The sequence below is a fragment of the Mobula birostris genome, chromosome 4 (genome assembly GCF_030028105.1).
Source record: "Mobula birostris isolate sMobBir1 chromosome 4, sMobBir1.hap1, whole genome shotgun sequence".
NCBI lineage: Eukaryota > Metazoa > Chordata > Chondrichthyes > Myliobatiformes > Myliobatidae > Mobula > Mobula birostris.
In genome coordinates this window covers 158,865,267-158,882,419 of record NC_092373.1, presented here as the reverse complement: position 1 = coordinate 158,882,419, position 17,153 = coordinate 158,865,267, and the positions used below count along the sequence as shown (strand labels likewise).

At 39.4% G+C, this 17,153-nt stretch overlaps 1 protein-coding gene across 1 annotated transcript in view; it reads right to left on the bottom strand.

Annotated features, from left to right (window-relative positions):
• Positions 1-6,708: 6,708 nt before the first annotated feature.
• LOC140196058 (rod cGMP-specific 3',5'-cyclic phosphodiesterase subunit beta-like) overlaps positions 6,709-17,153 on the bottom strand; it is an 83,584-nt gene continuing 73,139 nt past the window's right edge. The window contains exons 19-22 of the mRNA XM_072254765.1: positions 15,503-15,577; positions 12,733-12,816; positions 9,151-9,307; positions 6,709-7,512 (exon numbers count right to left, since the gene is read on the bottom strand). Of these exons, the coding sequence (XP_072110866.1) occupies positions 7,451-7,512; positions 9,151-9,307; positions 12,733-12,816; positions 15,503-15,577 (378 nt within the window). The 3' untranslated portion in view covers positions 6,709-7,450. The remainder of the gene's footprint in view (positions 7,513-9,150; positions 9,308-12,732; positions 12,817-15,502; positions 15,578-17,153) is intronic.

Below are 17,153 nucleotides of genomic sequence, written 5' to 3'. Positions count from 1 at the left end.
GATGACGACGAACTATTTTATGACCTTTCTTTTAAAGGCTATAATTAACAATAATGCAAAATTAACAAGTATAATGACAGGGGATTTTGTGTAGTAAACATCTCGGATGCTGAAGCAAAAGCTCTAGTGCCTGGATCTACCCGGTATTTTGTTCAGGTTATGCAACAAAGTTTTCAAGGATACTTCAGTGTGATGTACGTTATGCAACATCTCGCAAAGGTCATTGTATTGTGAATATCAGCTTCAATATTGTTTAAAGTGAATCCTGATTAAGTTCCAAGTAATATTGGGAAATGTATGTGTGAATGAGTTTAAGGTGAGTTATACTGCAACCAGTTCGTCTCAAAGCGCATCATATAACTAAATACTTTAGACAAGCTCCCACTACCTACTAAATGCTGCTAATGTTGTGTGCCTCAAATAGCCTCTGACACACAGGTCCAGCTCCTGGCCTTGGCATGCGGCCTAGCTACTAAGCCTGGCAGAACCGTTTCTACTGACAGGAGAAGAAACAAAGGCAGGTTACTGGTGCCTTAAAGCCAATTGCTACAGGCAGATGAGGCTAGTCAGCTGTGGTTGGTAGCTCATCTAGGAGAAGGAAGACACTGGTCTCAAACCTCTGCTGCCTTGTGGCTATACCCACTCACGGGGAAGGCTTCGGGAGTAAATCCCGAGGGAAAGATCTGGAGCTGGAGGCCTTAAGGCAGCCCTAAATTGAGTTCAATGCTAACTGACGATGCTGCTAGTTGCAAACTTTATTGGTCTCTGCCATTCCTTTGGGTTCATCAGATGCATGGAGAGGGCGAACTTGCTACATGGGCAAAAGCTTGCTTTCCATATCGTACTGCCCAGGCTTGCATATCTAGACAGCCAGGACATGATATCCATGGTCAACTGACTGAGGCCAAGAAGAGTCACCATAGGAAATTTGAAAACTGATGTGGCATGTTTTTGTAATGTTCTTTGAGAAATAAATATTTGCCTGTTTGCTGAGGTTAACTACACTCTTACAAAGCAGTGAAGTTCAATGTTTTGTCCAGCACATAACAATTACAATAATGCAGTACTAAGGGAGTGCTGTACAGGGTTTATCATGATTATTGCATATTTCTCCTAGCCTGTCACACATGGAAGTTGACAGCTCTTTATTTACTGTTGCTGCTTGATGTCTAATCCTGATGAAGCTGGTCATAGATGACATATCAAGAGTGCTGCAGGTTTTGTGAATGAGCTAACTGCATGGTGTGCTGTTTAGATATTGTGAATTCTACCTGCTTGACTAACCAAGCTGACCTGAAGGTGGTGCTAAAGTAAGACTCTTTTCATCTGGTTCTCGTGATCCAATGACCCTTCAATAACAGAAGATTGATCCACAATTAGGAAATATATATAACACATAAAACAAAGCAAAACGAGGCCTGTAATTATGTAGTACCATTCACAACAGAATAGTGCAAGTCTTTTGCAGCCAGTAAAGAACATTTTGCACATTTTGGAAAGACTCAGCAGTTCAGGTACTATCTGTGCAAGAAGAAACAAAGTGTTTCTGAAACATTAACTCTTGCACAGTTTATTTAACATAGGATTTATTGTTATATTGTCATGCACAAGAACATGTATATACAGGTGCAACATAAAACTTATTTGTCTGACCTAGGATTTCCAGCATGTTTGTTCTTATTTCAGATTTCTGGTATCTGTAGCGCTTTAGTTTTCATTTTTTAAATGCTTTCTACATACTGTGGCGATGCTCAAAAAAAAAAGCAATTTAAATGCCCTCTTAAATGATGAAAATAATCTACTGTTTAAGAAGGTGGTTGTGTGTAGTGTAGAAGATTGCCTTAGGTTACTGCAGGACATTGATAGGATGCAGATTTAGGCTGAAAAGTGGCAGATGAAGTTCAATCCAGAAAAGGGTGAAGTGATACATTTTGAAAGGTTGAATTTGAGTACAGGGATAATGACAGGATATTTAGCAGTGTGGAGAAACAGTGATCTTGAGATATAGTTCCCTCAAAGTTGCCCTGCAAGTTGATAGGATAGTTAAGAAGGTATATGGTGTGTTGGGCTTCATTAGTCAGGGGATTGAGTTCAAGAACCATGAGGTAATGTTGCAGTTGTATAAAACTGGTTAGACCACATTTGGAGTATTGTGTTCAGTTCTGGTCACCTCATGATGGGAAGGATCCAGAAGCTTCAGAGAGGGTGAAAAGGAGATTTATCAGGATGCTGCTTGGATTGGAGAACATTTATTATGAGGATAGGTTGAACAAGCTAGGGTTTTTTTCTTTAGAATGAAGAAGGATGAAAGGTGACTTGATAGATGTCTACAAGATGATAAGAGGCATGGATGAAATGGACAGCCGACGACTTTTTCCCAGAGTGGAAATGGCTAATATGAAGGGGCATAATTTTAAGGTGTTTGGAAGTATAGGGGAGATGTTACAGCTAGATTTTCTTTTAGAGTAGTAGGTATATGGAACATGCTGCCAGGGTGGTAGTAGAGGCAAATACATTAGGAACATTTAAGAAACTTAGATAGACACATGTATGAAAGAAAAATGGAGGGCTATGTTGGAGGGAAGGGTTAGCTTGAACTTGAAGTAGGCTAAAAAGTCAGCACAACACTGAAGATGCAAACAACAGGAATTCTGCAGATGCTGGAAATTCAAGCAACACACATCAAAGTTGCTGGTGAACGCAGCAGGCTGGGCAGCATCTCTAGGAAGAGGTACAGTCGACATTTCAGGCCGAGACCCTTCGTCAGGACTAACTGAAGGAAGAGTTAGTAAGAGATTTGAAAGTGGGAGGGAGAGGGGGAGATCCAAAATGATAGGAGAAGACAGGAGGGGGAGGGATGGAGCCAAGAGCTGGACAGGTGATTGGCAAAAGGGATATGAGAGGATCATGGGACGGGAGGCCCAGGGAGAAAGACAAGTGGCGGGGGGGAGACCCAGAGGATGGTCAAGGGGTATAGTGAGAGGGACAGAGGGAGAAAAAGGAGAGTGAGACAAAGAATGTGTGTATTCTTTCTCTCATTCTCCTTTTTCTCCCTCTGTTCCTCTCATTATACCCCCTGACTATCCTCTGGGTCCACCCCCCGCCCTGTCTTTCACCCTAGGCCTCCTGTCCCATGATCCTCTCATATCCCCTTTTGCCAATCACCTGTCCAGCTCTTGGCTCCATCCCTCCCCCTCCTGTCTTCTCCTATCATTTTGGATCTCCCCCTCCCACTTTCAAATCTCTTACTATCTCTTCCTTCAGTTAGTCCTGACGAAGGGTCTCAGCCTGAAATGTCGACTGTACCTCTTCCTAGAGATGCTGCCCGGCCTGCTGCATTCACCAGCAACTTTGATGTGTGTTACAACACTGAAGAACTTGTACTGTTTTATATTGTTTTGCTTTAGTTGAGAAATAATACTAGCAAGGACAACAGAGTAGATTTCTGAACAGGACTTTTAACTCCACCAGAGAGCCTTAATTTAACATTTTCCCTGAGAAGCACAGTGAAGTGTAAACCTATATCTCAATAGGGAGTATTTCAAAAGACACCCTTCTTATTCAAGAGCAAGCACTGAGCAGGGGAAGATGAGAGTATCTGCAGATGCTGGAAGTCCAAGCAACAGACACAAAGTGCTGGAGGAACTCAGCAGGCCAGGCAGCATCTATGGAAAAGAGTAAACAGTTGCCCCTTCATGAGTCCCAATGTAGGGTATCAGCCTGAAACATCGACTATTTACTTGTTTCTTTAGATGCTGCTTGGCCTGCTGAATTCCCCCAGCATTTTGTGTGTGCTGACTGAGCAGGGGAAGATGGTTTTATATGATCCTAAGGGTTTGGCACTGATGTCCTCTGCAGGCTTGGAGTTACTGTCCCTCAGAATTAGAGGGCTGTGATAATGGACATTAAATTGTAACGAACAACTGATATTCATTTGAACTGGGCCTTAATAGGAGGGGTATTTTTTTGCCTGCAAATATAGGTCGGTAGCAAACTGTACTTAGTTATGTGCATTTAAAATGTAAATATTGTTAATGGGGAGAGCAATATTCAATTTATGATGACCACTTTATTTTCTGGCTTTAAAATATCTTCTCAACACTGATATTCACCATCTCAGTTTGTCCCAAATTGGTTCATGGTTTTTGAAGTGTAATTGCTTTGTGATGTGGAAAACCACAATTGCTACCTAGATTTAAGATTTATTTCCAGTGGAGGGGGCGTGAACTGCAATGACAAACCTTTACTTTGTTATTAGTTAGACCTTCCTTCAAAACAGATAAAGAGAAAGTTCTGTAATCTCATGTATACATAGCTGAACCCTTGAATTAGGTCAAGCAGTGCTTAAAGCTGATGAGTAATTGTTCTTAGATACATTTACCCATGCAAATGTAAAACATATTTTAGCATACTGCATTTTATAACATGACCTTCCTATTATATCTATAGTACATAATAAATAAAGTGTTGCCAAGTGATAGTGGCCTTTTCAAACCATGAAGATTAATGTGTAGTGTGTATGTTTTAATCTGAGAGCATTTGGAGGCCAGAAGAAACTAATGCTGGAAAGACAGGAGTGGAACCGGATCAAACTGCTTTCACTGTGTTATATATAAAGTTTTGATTCATGCACTTTATTTATGTACAGCTAAACTGCATCCATAATGCAGTAAATGAATAAGAATTATGAATATATAGAAATAATATTCAATAGCTAAATACATAAAAATGAAATCTAAATTGACCTTGAAATGCATTAATGAAATGATAGGTGATTTAGGAAACTGCTGAGTATTTCTATTGGATAAGAAGATTTATCAACCAATGAATTACTGATCTGCACACATTGGTGTGTATTATTATACAATGGAGTCAGTAATCCTTGTAAGTGTGGAATTAACTGCTGTAATACCTCATGCAGAGTGCTGTTAAATATTATTAACAAGGTTTCTTTTTTTAAATGTGTCAGGGATAAACACGTAAAATGTTTGCAATTTATGTATTGTCAATGTTTGTAATGACAAACTAACATGAAGAATAATATGATATTTAAGAAACACACAGATTTTTGCTCACAAATAGTTTCCTAAGTTCAAACAAGAATGTATTCCTCCCAAGTCAGCTTCGTGTTCTTTTCTCAAATACACAAACATTCTATCATTGGAATTTTGTTTTTGTATGCAATTAACCATTGTTTGTCATAAAGTTTGTTATTAATTTTAGTAAGTTGAAAGTTATGCTGCTTGTTCAGCTATTGATCTTTGTGAAGCAAAATGTGATAATTCCTGTGTATAAGTAGTATCAATACCAGATTGGCTTTTGAACATTGCAGTTTTACAGTTTTAAGAATACAGTTTATTCTCCATTTAGGGAAATTCACTAGCTTCCTGTGCCTTTTTTTTCTATGGAATTTAAGACGATGTTGGGCAGAGTACCATAAACTTAAGATTGTCTGCCTGATGCCACAGTTCTTCATTCTGAGAAATAGTTCTCTCTGTTTTGCTTTGTCATCTGTATACTTTCAGTGGGTGACATAATCTAAGGACATGGTATTAGGCTGTACATGAATGTTATGAACTGATTATTTATCACCATTATTACACTCAATCCTCCACTACTGCTTTTCTGTGAATTTTCATCAAAACATGTCCACTTTCAAAACTCTTGCTTATAATGAGCTATTTATAATAAATATACAACAGAGTTCCATTTAACAGCCAATTGCAGTTGATGGAAGCATGTCTAAGCATTGACAGATTTTAAAGTATTCTGTAAGATAATCTTAATTAAATCTAGTTTGTATCATTTATAAATGAAAACATCATTGCAAATGTACAACACAAAACAAATGTCACAAATGGTTAAATATACAATGTATTCAATACACAATTAATTAAATGTACTCAGGCAGTTGAAGTACCAAGTATTTTCTTCATCCCTTATAAATAACACTTTGAGGAGTATTTACCTTGTGGTCTTCATTTCATAGAATCATTGAGCAACTAAATGGAACATTATTGCATGAGATCTGATGTATGCTTTGTTATGGTTAAAAGAAGATGAGTCCTAAGTATGCTGATGTGAAAATATATATGCAATATCTTGGTTGTCCATAAATTATGCAACAATTGAAGGTTTCTGTTAAACTTTAGTATTAGAGAAACAGCTTATTCTAACTAGCTCTGAAGAGTGATTACACAATACAAATTCATAGTAACTTTATATCTCTGAAGCTTCTGTAATTAGGAATTAAGTATTCTGCATTAAAAATATATGGACATTTTTACAATGCATAGTTATGTAAAAATATAGTAATATATCAGAATGGAAGCACTGCCCTAATGCATAATCTCATAATCTCATAGGTCTATACCTGATCCAGCTAATTATAACTTTGCCTATTCCAGCCTATTCCAGCATTTAAGTGTTCTGTGGAATTTAAAACAACCTTTATATATTTAAATATATAAATAATTTGCAAAATCTAAAGAGTTTGAACAGGTCAATTTCCATTTAAAATTAACGTTATTTTTCTTTCCGATAGAAATTCAGAAAAAAAATCTAAATTAAACAATGGAAAAGTAACATTTGCAATTTATTGCAAGGGAAAAAATTGAAAATAAAAATAAAATTATATGGGTAAAGAGGCCCAAAGTGCTTACAGTGGTTAAAATTCAATATGTCTTCTAAATTTTCAGTTAGGTCAAAGATTTCAAGTTGCGTCCTGAATAATTAGAAACTGCTTGCTTTAAAGTACCGAGTACCCAAAGGAGGAAAGGAGTAACAAAACAATATTGTAATCAAGTTGATCAGATTGCATTGTTATTACAATGTATGAACCAACACTGTTATATCCAGCCTTATAGATTAGTATTTGCATAATGTCCTCTCAAAAGTAATGACATAATTTTGATTACATGCTGCAAAAAGCGGGTTCAGCTGTTTAAAACCCACATGTTTTACTCACGAACATTAACGTTAAGTAACTTGTTTAAAAATGATGTGATTGGAAGGAACTCTTCCTGGAGGCAGCACTTACTCTGGATGGCAGAGCAAATAGGGCAGTATCACATTGACTTCCTACTCAATATTAATTCTCACTGCCATCAAAGAAACAGAATATTGTTTAGAACACAGCTGATAGCCGATTTCTGTACCCGCATGTACCATCATCATGAACTTGGGAGATCTCCAACATTTACTGGTTTCAAAATTTATTAATATGTACATAAGAACAAAAGCGCCACACATAAGAGAATAACCATTGTAATGAATCCCTTTAACACAGGATGGTCTTATCTTACGTGGTCATTCCTTGACACACTTCTAGGTTCCAAGCATGATTCAATAGATGAAAAGACAGCATTCTCTTGATTTCCTGCTGTACTGTTTGTGCAGTTTCTTGTCATTGTGAATATCAGAGGGTGAGGCAGCCAAGGAACCATAAGGGTTACAACACACAACAAGTTTTGGATTGAGCCTTCTCTGCTGCAGTAGCAGCAGCAGCAGCAGCTGAAAGGGGAAATGATAGAGAAAGGAGAAAATGAATGAGGGAATGCAATATGTTTGAAAAACTTTTATTTTCTGCTTTAAGGAACTAAACAAGTTAGTTTATTTTGGAAAAAAAAGTACACGCGATGTTTCGGGCTGAAACATCGACTTTAGTTTTTTCCATAGATGCTGCCTGGCCTGCTGAGTTCCTCCAGCATTTTGTGTGTATTGCTTGGATTTCCAGCATCTGCAGAGTTTCTCTTATAGGTGGTTATTTTGTCCCAGTGCTCTCTATGTCACCATGCCTTCAGAGTCTCTGTTCCTTAGCTCCTATATCCTGGTCTCCTATATGCTCATTACTCTCTTTTTTTAAGATTTTCTTTATGTTCTGTATTGAGAAGTTATTGATTATAGAAAGCTGCATTTTAATAGATTATTTATTTTGTCATTTCAAGATGTCTTACTGTCAATTTAATCAATATTTTAAATTACTATTCCAGTGTTGTCTTTTTTTTTTAAACAGAGTGTAACTGCAGAATGCAGACTGCAGTTGAACAGGTGAACAGTTCCGAACAGTTTGTAAAAACTGCTCTGATGAGTGACGGATTTGCTTCTTATCAAAATTCGTCAGGGATGTGTAGTGGACCTCTGCTTTGAACTGTGGGTTCAGTTTCCAGCATTCATAGTGGCTAAATTTAACCATGTGGGAACTGTGGTTGGGGACTCCAGGTATTTGGTACCAGCTGTGCATTGTCCATTGAAGCCAAAGTATATTCACCAACATTTTCAAATAAAGACGATAATCACTTAGAGGTAGTCACTGCTCTGTAAATGGGCCATTTCCTTCCTCAAGGGAAGGAAGAAATAGAAGACCATTACATTCATGGCACTGAGTTGGTGGATATTTTGAACTTCTGGACCTGCTGGCTTAAAAAACATACTGTCAGTGGATTATAGGTTCTAGAACTGCAGGAAACCATGTTGGACAGTTCTCTGAACTAAAAGAGATTTGGATTCAGCATTGATAGACAAGGAAAGATCTCACTATTAGGTATTAACTTTCGTAACTGGATTGCATGTACACTGAAAAGGAAAATATTTTAAGACTAGGTCAAGAGAAGAGAACTGAGACTCATCTCAAAGAAGCAGGGGTAAAATTAACAAGAAGGCCACTTTTGGCAGTACCATTTTAATTAAATTTCACATTAAAAGAAATTCACTTCAGAGTGGATCTGAATTTTAATTACTCTAGACCTCAGTCAAGAAACCTGCTGTTGGTATCATTACATTATTGAAATATATTGCGTATCAAATATAATCATCCAATTATTGTCACTTTATGGAAAGCAAATGAGCAGAAACCTTGAGTACTTTCATTTAGTAATGTGTGTGTGTATGTGCGTATATATATTTTTATATATATATATATATATATATATATATATATATATAGAGAGAGAGAGAGAGAGAGAGAGAGAGAGAACTAACTAACTAACTTTGTTCTGGTTACCCTGGACTTGGTTTGAATACTAGAGAAGGTCAAGAACAATGAATCACACAGATTCCCCAGTAAACCTCATCCTAAGAAAAAATGTTAAGCTCTTGAAGTGATTACCAGTCTCTGATTTTTCAGAAGAAAAAAATAAAAATTTTTCTAACCTTTCTTTGCTTCTAACTCTTCTGCTTTCTTTTGTCTTGCTTCCTCCAAAGCTTTAACTTTCATCTCATGTTCTTCAGCAAGTATTTTCCATTCTTTTCTGTTGTTGAGCAGACCGTTGAGCATTGGTGTGATAGCCTCATGAAAGCGAGAGAATTCCTGAAAGAAATCAAATGCAACTACCAATTAGGGCTGGTACTTGGGCAGCAACAAACCTAAATTTGAGCCTCAAGTTTATCAAGTCTCATTATTTTCAGAACCTGAAATATCGGCATAAGATCTCCCCATATGCACTTCCAAAGTTAATCCAGTGACCATAATTCTAAAAAAATTACTGTGCTTACTCTATTAGATTTTAGGAGTAAAGCTGATAGCTTCCTTTGTTTTGAAAGCAAATAAATCCCATTTTATTTTGTAATGATACAAATTATTGTCTGGATTAGCAATGACATTGTGGCGATGGCAAACTGGTGGAATTCTTTTAGACTGCAGATGAAATAATGGCTACCTCACAGATATAATGTGCAATAATTATACACATGTATTTCCCTCATTTTCCATTTACAGAAGGTCTGGGTGCAACCTGCAGGAGATGTTCTGACATGGTTCACTCTGCACTTGAGGGAGACACTGAATTGACCTGATCTGTCTAACAGAAGATAGGTGTCCCTGTCTTACCAGCAACAGTATCTGCAACACACACAAAATGCTGGAGGATCTCAGCAGGTCAGGTAGCATCTATGGAAATCAATAGACGTCAACATATAGGGCCAAGATCCTTTATCAGTACTGGAAAGGAGGGGGAAGATGCCAGAAAAAGGGGTGGGGCAGAGGGAGGACAAGCTAGAAGGTGATATTTGAAGCCACGTGGGTGGGGAGGAGAGATAAGAAGCTGGGAGGTGATAGGTGGAAAATGTAAAGGGCCAGAGAACAAGGAATCTGATAGGAGAATAGAGTAGACCATGGGAGGAAGGGGCACCAGGGGGAGGTGATTGACAGGTGAGGAGAAGAGGTAAGAGGCTCAAGTGGGGAATTGAAGAAGAGGGAAGGGGAAAAAGTTATCAGAAGCTGGAGGAATCAATGTTCATGCCATCAGGTTGAAGGCTACCTAGATGGATTATGAAGTGTTCCTCCAATCTGAGAATGGCCTATCCTGGCAAACGAGGAGGCCATGCACTGATATTTCAGAATAGGAATGGGGATAGGAAAATGTCCGGCCACCGGGAAATCCTGCTTTTTGTAGATGAGCAGAGGTGTTCGAAAAAGCAGTTCCCCAATCTATGTCAGGTCTCACCAATGTAGAGGAAGCTGCATTGGGAGCACTGAATACAATATATGACCCAACAGATTCACAGGAAGGACAGGCTCACCTGGAAGGACGGCTTGAGGCCCTGAATGTAGGTGAGGGAGAAGTGAATGGACAGGTGTAGTACTTCTGCCACTGACAGGGATAAGTGCCAGGTGGGAGATTAGTGGGGCGGGATGAATGGACAAGGGAATCACAGAGGAATTGACCATTGTGGAAAGCAGAGAGTGGGGAGGCAGAGGTAAAGATGTGTTTGGTAGTAGGATTCCATTGAAGATGGCAGAAGTTGTGGAGAATAATGTGGAGCTCAGTGGTGCAGGGGCTAGTGAAATCAATGGGCCAAATGGACAGACAGGTATGTGGAGGCTCATGGGATGGTAGGTGAAGACAAGAGGAACTCTATTCCTGTTAAGGCAATGAGAAGATGGGACAAGCATGGTTGTCCGGGAAATGAGGAGATGCGGATGAGGGTAGCATCTATGTTGGAGGAAGGGAAACCTTGTTCTTTGAAGGAGGACATCACTGATGTCCTGGAAAGGAAAGCCTCATATTGGAAACAAATATGGTGAAGACTAAGAAACTGAGAAAAGTGAATGCCATTTTTACTTCAGACAGGTGGGAAGAAGTTTAGTCAAGATAGCCATGGAAATCGGTAGTTTTATAAAAGATATTGGTAGACATTTTGTCTCCAGAGATGGCAACAGAGAGATCAGGAAAGGGGAGATAGGTGTTGGAAATAGACCAAGTGAATTTAAGGACAAGGTGGAAGTTGAAGACAAGGATGATAAGATCGATTAGCCTAGAATGGGTGCTTGAAGCTGCACCAATGCAGTAATTAATAAAATGCAGAAAGAGTATTACTAGGGAAAGCTTGAAACATAGACTTTTTCATCTAGCCTGCAAAAAGGCAGGCATAGCTGGGGCCTAGGTGGGTGCTAGTACTGCATGTGAGAACCAGTTCTACTGGATAGAGAGGGGTGGTGGTGAAGGGAAATTAGTCGGGAATGTTGAGAAGGAGCCCAGAGCTTTACGGCGTTCAAGATGGGGAAAAGAAGTAAATTGGGACTGGACATTCATAGTGAAAATGAGGCGATCAGGTCCAGGGAATTATATGTTGTTGAGATCAAGAGCATGTGAAGTGTCATGCGTGTAGTTGGAGAGACTGAAACAAAAGGGATATAATGGAGGCATTTGGACGCAAGTTCAGTGGTGCAGGAGCTAGTGAAATCAATGGGCCAAATGGACAGACAGGTTTGTGGATTTTGGGTAGGAGATAGAAACAACAATGTGTGGGACAAGGTAACTATAAGGTTGGTGGCAGTGGAATGAAGATCTCCAGAGTTGATGAGTTTGGTGATGGTGGGGGAGTCAATGGCCTGATGATCCCAAATGGGGTCCTTTTCAAGAAGTAAGTAAGAGGAAGTGGCTGAGAACTGCCACAGAGACCACTGCCTCTGTGATTCCTTTGTCCATTTGTCCCTCCCCACTAATCTCCCTCCTGGCACTGTCCTTGGCAAGCAGCCAAAGTGGTACACCTATTTGTTCAAACCCTCCCTCAACTCCATTCATCTACTGTATTTAGTGCTCCCAATGCGGCCTACTCTGCATTATTGAGACCTGACGTATTTTGGGAACTGCTTTGTTGAGCACTTCCACTCACAAAAAGCAGGATTTTCCAGCGGCCAACCATTTTAATTCTTATCTCCATTCCCATTCTGATATTCCTGATGAAGGGTCTCTGCCTGAAATGTCAACTGTTGGTTTATTTGCATAGATTCTGCCTGACCTGCTGAGTTCCTCCAGCATTTTGTATATGTTGCTCTGGATTTCCAACATCTTGTGTTCAAGACTAATTAACTGTTAACCCTCTAATCTTGGAATAGGCTTCAATTCTCCAGTTATGCCTGCATTTCTGTGGATGACACAAGCTGCTTTTGCATTTTGCTAACAAAAATAAATCTGGTGATAATTTTGTGGTCAGTTTTTCTGCAGCTATATTTGCAGGAAACCATTAAAGTAATGAGAATTATTCTTAACATCCAACACACACAAAATGCTGGTGGAACGCAGCAGGCCAGACAGGAAATGTCGACTGTGCTTCTTCCTGTGGATGCTGTCTGGCCTGCTGCGTTCCACCAGCATTTTGTGTGTGTTGCTTGAATTTCCAGCATCTGCAGATTTCCTCGTGTTTGCATTATTCTTAACATGCTCAGATGCAAACCCTCTAAGAGGTTACAAAAGAAATTATACTGACTCAAAAATCTTTTGATGGACATACCTTGTAGACAAATGTGCACACAAAGTCGATGAAACCAACTTGGAGTTTGGGCAGTTCATCAGCTTTATTCCTGTCCATCATAGGCTAGGGATTTTAACAAACAGAACTAAAAAGTTAAAATCTGTGAGCTTTAAATACATTGTAGAGTTATCTTGTTTATCTAGGAAAACATTATTGTTAAAATTGCTTGATATAAAGTCAACACTTGTGTGGCAAATGTGCTCCCATTTACAAGGACCTACAATGGGACATGAAGCTGGGATTCCTTCTTTTTAAAAAGTGTCAAGAGGTGATCTAACTGATGTCTTTAAAACTATAAACAGATCATAAATGTAAAATGAAAAAAAGTCCTCAAAAAGGCCAGTATGAGAGTGTCAATAATGAATCCAATTATGAATTTAGAGGCAACATTTTTACCTAGAGAGCTATTAGTTATTGGAGCCTGCTACCACTTGGAGTGTTTGACGAGAATATTATGTAGTTAGCTTGACAAACACGAGGGAGAAAGGATAACATGGCTATCGTTATAGAATGAGACAAAGACTACAGCTACATGGAGTGCTGCAACAAGAAAGCAGCATCCATTGTCAAGACTGCACCATCCATGCCATCAGCAACAAGGTACAGGAGCCGTAGGTCCCATACCACCAGGTTTGGGAACAGCTAATACCCTTCAACGATTCAGTTTGTGAAACATGTGGCACTTCACTCACCTCAGCATTGAACTGAATCCACAGCCCATGGTCTCAATTTCAAGGACTCTCAAACTCTTGTAGTTCTTTCTTCAGTATTGTTTATTTAGTTATTTTAGGGGATTTTCTTTGTACTTGCAATTAGTTGTTTGTCAGTTTTTGTATTTTTCTTTGAGTCCATGGCATTACTTTGTTCTACTGTAAGTGCTTGCAAGAAAATGAATCTCAGGGTAGTATATGGGAATATATGCAAAGTTCAAAGTAAATTTATTATCGAAGTACATATATGTAATCACATACAACCCTGAGATTCACTTCCTTGCAGGCATATGCAGTAACTCTAAGAAACATAATAGAATCAATGAAAGACTGCACCCAACAGGACAAACAAACAGCCAATGTACAAAAGACAACAAACTGTCAAAATACAAAAGGAAGTAAATAAATAAACAAACAGATAAATAAGCAATAAATATCAAAAACATGAGTTTAAGAATCATTGAAAGTGAGTCTTGTGTTGTGGAAACAGTTCAGTGATGGGGCAAGGTGAAGTTATCCCCACTGGTTCAACATCCTGTCAGTTGAGGGTAACAATTGTTCCTGAGCCTTGTAGTGTGAGTCCTGAGGCTCCTGTACGTTCTTCCTGATGGCAACACCAAGAAGAGGACATGGCTTGGGTGGTTAGGGTCCTTGAAGATGGATGCTGATTTCTTGCAACAACGTTCCGTGTAGATGTGCTCAGTTGCAGGGAGGGCTTTACCATGATGCACTGAGCTATATCTATACCAAACTACGATGCATCTAGTCAGTATACTCTCTACTACACATCTGTAGAAAATTGTCAAAGTTTTAGATGTCATGCTGAATCTTTGCGAACTTGTGAGGAAGTAGAGGTGCTGCTGTGCTTTCTTCAGAATGCACTTATATGCCGAGCCCAGGACAGATCATCTGAAGTGCTAGCGATGAGGAATTTAAAGTTGCTGACCCTTTCCACCTCATAAGCATTGGCTCATGCACCTCCGGTTTCTTCCACCTGAAATCAATAATCAGCTCCTTGTTTTTTCTGACATTGTGTGAGAGGTTGTTGTTGTGGCACCACTCAGCCAAATTTTCAGTCTCCCTCCTAAACGCTGATTCATCACCACCTTTGATTCAGCCAACAACAATAGTGCCATCAGCAAATTAAGTATGGCGTTGGAGCTGTGCTTAGCCTCACAGGCATATGTATAAAGTGAGTAGAGCAGGGTGTTAAACACACAGCTTTGTGGTGCACCTGTGCTGAGGGAGACCAAGGAGGAGATGTTGCTGCCAATCCAAATTGACTGAGGTCTGGAGGTGAAAAAATCAAGGATCCAATTGCACAAGGTGGTACTGAGGCTAACGTCTTGTAGTTTACTGGTAAGTTTTGAGGGCATGATAAAGTTGAACTGTAGTCAATAAGGAATATCCTGATGTATGTATCTTTGCTGTCCAGATGTTCCAGGGTTGAGTGAAGAACCAATGAAATAACAACTGCAAGGTGTTTCTTAGACGCGAGTTGATAGGTTTCATCACCGACCTCTCAAAGCATTTCATCACAGTGGATATAACTGTTACTGGACAATAGTCATTGAGGCAGATTACCATGTTCTTTTCAGGCACTGATATAATTAAAGCCTGCTTGAAATAGGTGGCTATCTCAGACTGCTAAAGTGAGAGGGTAAAGATATTGGTGATCACTCCAGCCAGTTGATCAGCATAGGTCTTTAGTACTCAGCCAATTACCCCATCTGGGCTGGATGCTTTCTGTGGGTTCACCCTCCTCTCACATCAGCCTCAGAGACTGAAATCACAGGGTTATTAGGGGCTGTGGGGGTTCATGAAGGTTCCTCGATTTTTTGATGGTCAAAACGAGCATAGAAGGTATTCAGCTCATTGTACTTTGATAATAAATTGATTTTGAACTTTGAAGAGGATCAGCACCTGCTTTTGTGGAGGACAAGCACTGGCACAGAGGTATGGGGATAAATAATATTTCCTAACATTGTAAATTTTTACTTTAAGCTGATATAAAGTATTGTATATTGTTCCATACTCACAATAGGATTTTGCTGCAATACAGTCCGTTCCAAGTCTCCCTGTTCCCAGAATTCAGCTGCTACTAAGAGAGCCACCTATATAACACAGCACAAATGCATCTGCTCAGTTCAGCTCAATATCCTTTACATTATTACCACAATAATTCAGTTTAGCACCATTTCTACTTGTTTTAATTTTCTGCTCCAGTCAGAGCCCAGAATGAATATAACCAGATGCTTTGATTGGGGCTATCAAGAGTAACATTAATCCCACTCTCATTCAGTGAGAGCCACCCGCAGGCAATCAAGAGTGGCCTATTGTTTGTTATCTCCATTGTCTATTTCAGCACAACAGAAACCACCCGCATGTTACGTGAGGCTTAAGCCGGCTTTTCTGTGCAAATGCAATCAAACCCATTGATGGAGCACTAGAGAGCATGGAAACCTGAAATAAAACCCGGAAAAACTCAGCAGGTCAATAGCATCTGTCAAAAGAGAAATAAAATTATTGTTTCAGAACCTGAAAAGCAAGAAAACAAATACATTTTTAAATTACAAAGAGGAGGGACAGGGATGGCTAGAGCAAGGGGAACCCAGGAAATTGACCCAAATGCCCTGGCCACTATTGGTTCTCTGTACAACAATCCTAAAATGGACTAATCTGTTGTTTGTGAGAGTTGCTATGCATTAATATTGTCTTATTGCCTTGTTGACTTCAGCAGTGACAAAATACAAATCTGAGACTTTACAAGCCACAACTTCTGGCCCTTGCCATCATTTTGAATGAGATAATTTTTCAGTCCAATTGACTCCCCATCCAACCATAATTAGCAAAAGTCAACATGCACTCTCGTCTCTTACAGACCATTATTCAATCAGCAATCAGCTCCACTTTCCATCATGGCTGATTCATTATCCCTCTCAACCCTATTCTCAAACCTGCTCTCCTTGACCTTTGATACCTTAACTAATCAAGAACCTATCAACTTCTGCTTTAAATAAATTCAATGACTTGGCCTCCACTGCTGTCCGTGGCAACAAATTCCGCAGATTCACTACCCTCTGGCTAAAGAAATTCCTCCTCAACTCTGTTCTAAATGGATGTACCTCGATTCTGAGGCTGTACCCTCAGGTCCTAGACTCACCCACAATGGGAAATATCCTCTCCATGTCCACTCTATCTAGGCCTTTCAATATTTGGTAAGTTTTAATGAGATCCCCCTCATTCTTCTAAATTCCAGCGAGTCCAGGACCCAAGCCACGAAACCTTGAGTCGTTCTCGTGAACCTCCTCTGGACCCTCTCCAACGCCAGCACGTCGTTTCAAAACTGCTCACAATATTCCAAATGCAGTCTGACTAGTGCCTTATAAAGCTTCAGCATTACATCTTTGCTCTTATATTCTAGTCCTCTCGAAATGACTGCTAAAATTACATTTGCCTTCCTTATCACTGACTCAAACTACAAGTTAATCTTTAAGGGATCCTGCATGAGGACTCACAATATCTCTGATTTCTGAATTATCTCCCTGTTTAGGAAAGTCTACACCTTTATTCCTTCTACAAAAGTGTATGACCATATACTTCCCTACACTATATTCCATCTGCCATTTTTTTGCCCAGTCTCCTGATCTCTTTAAGTCCTCCTGCAAACTCCCTACTCCATCAATACTA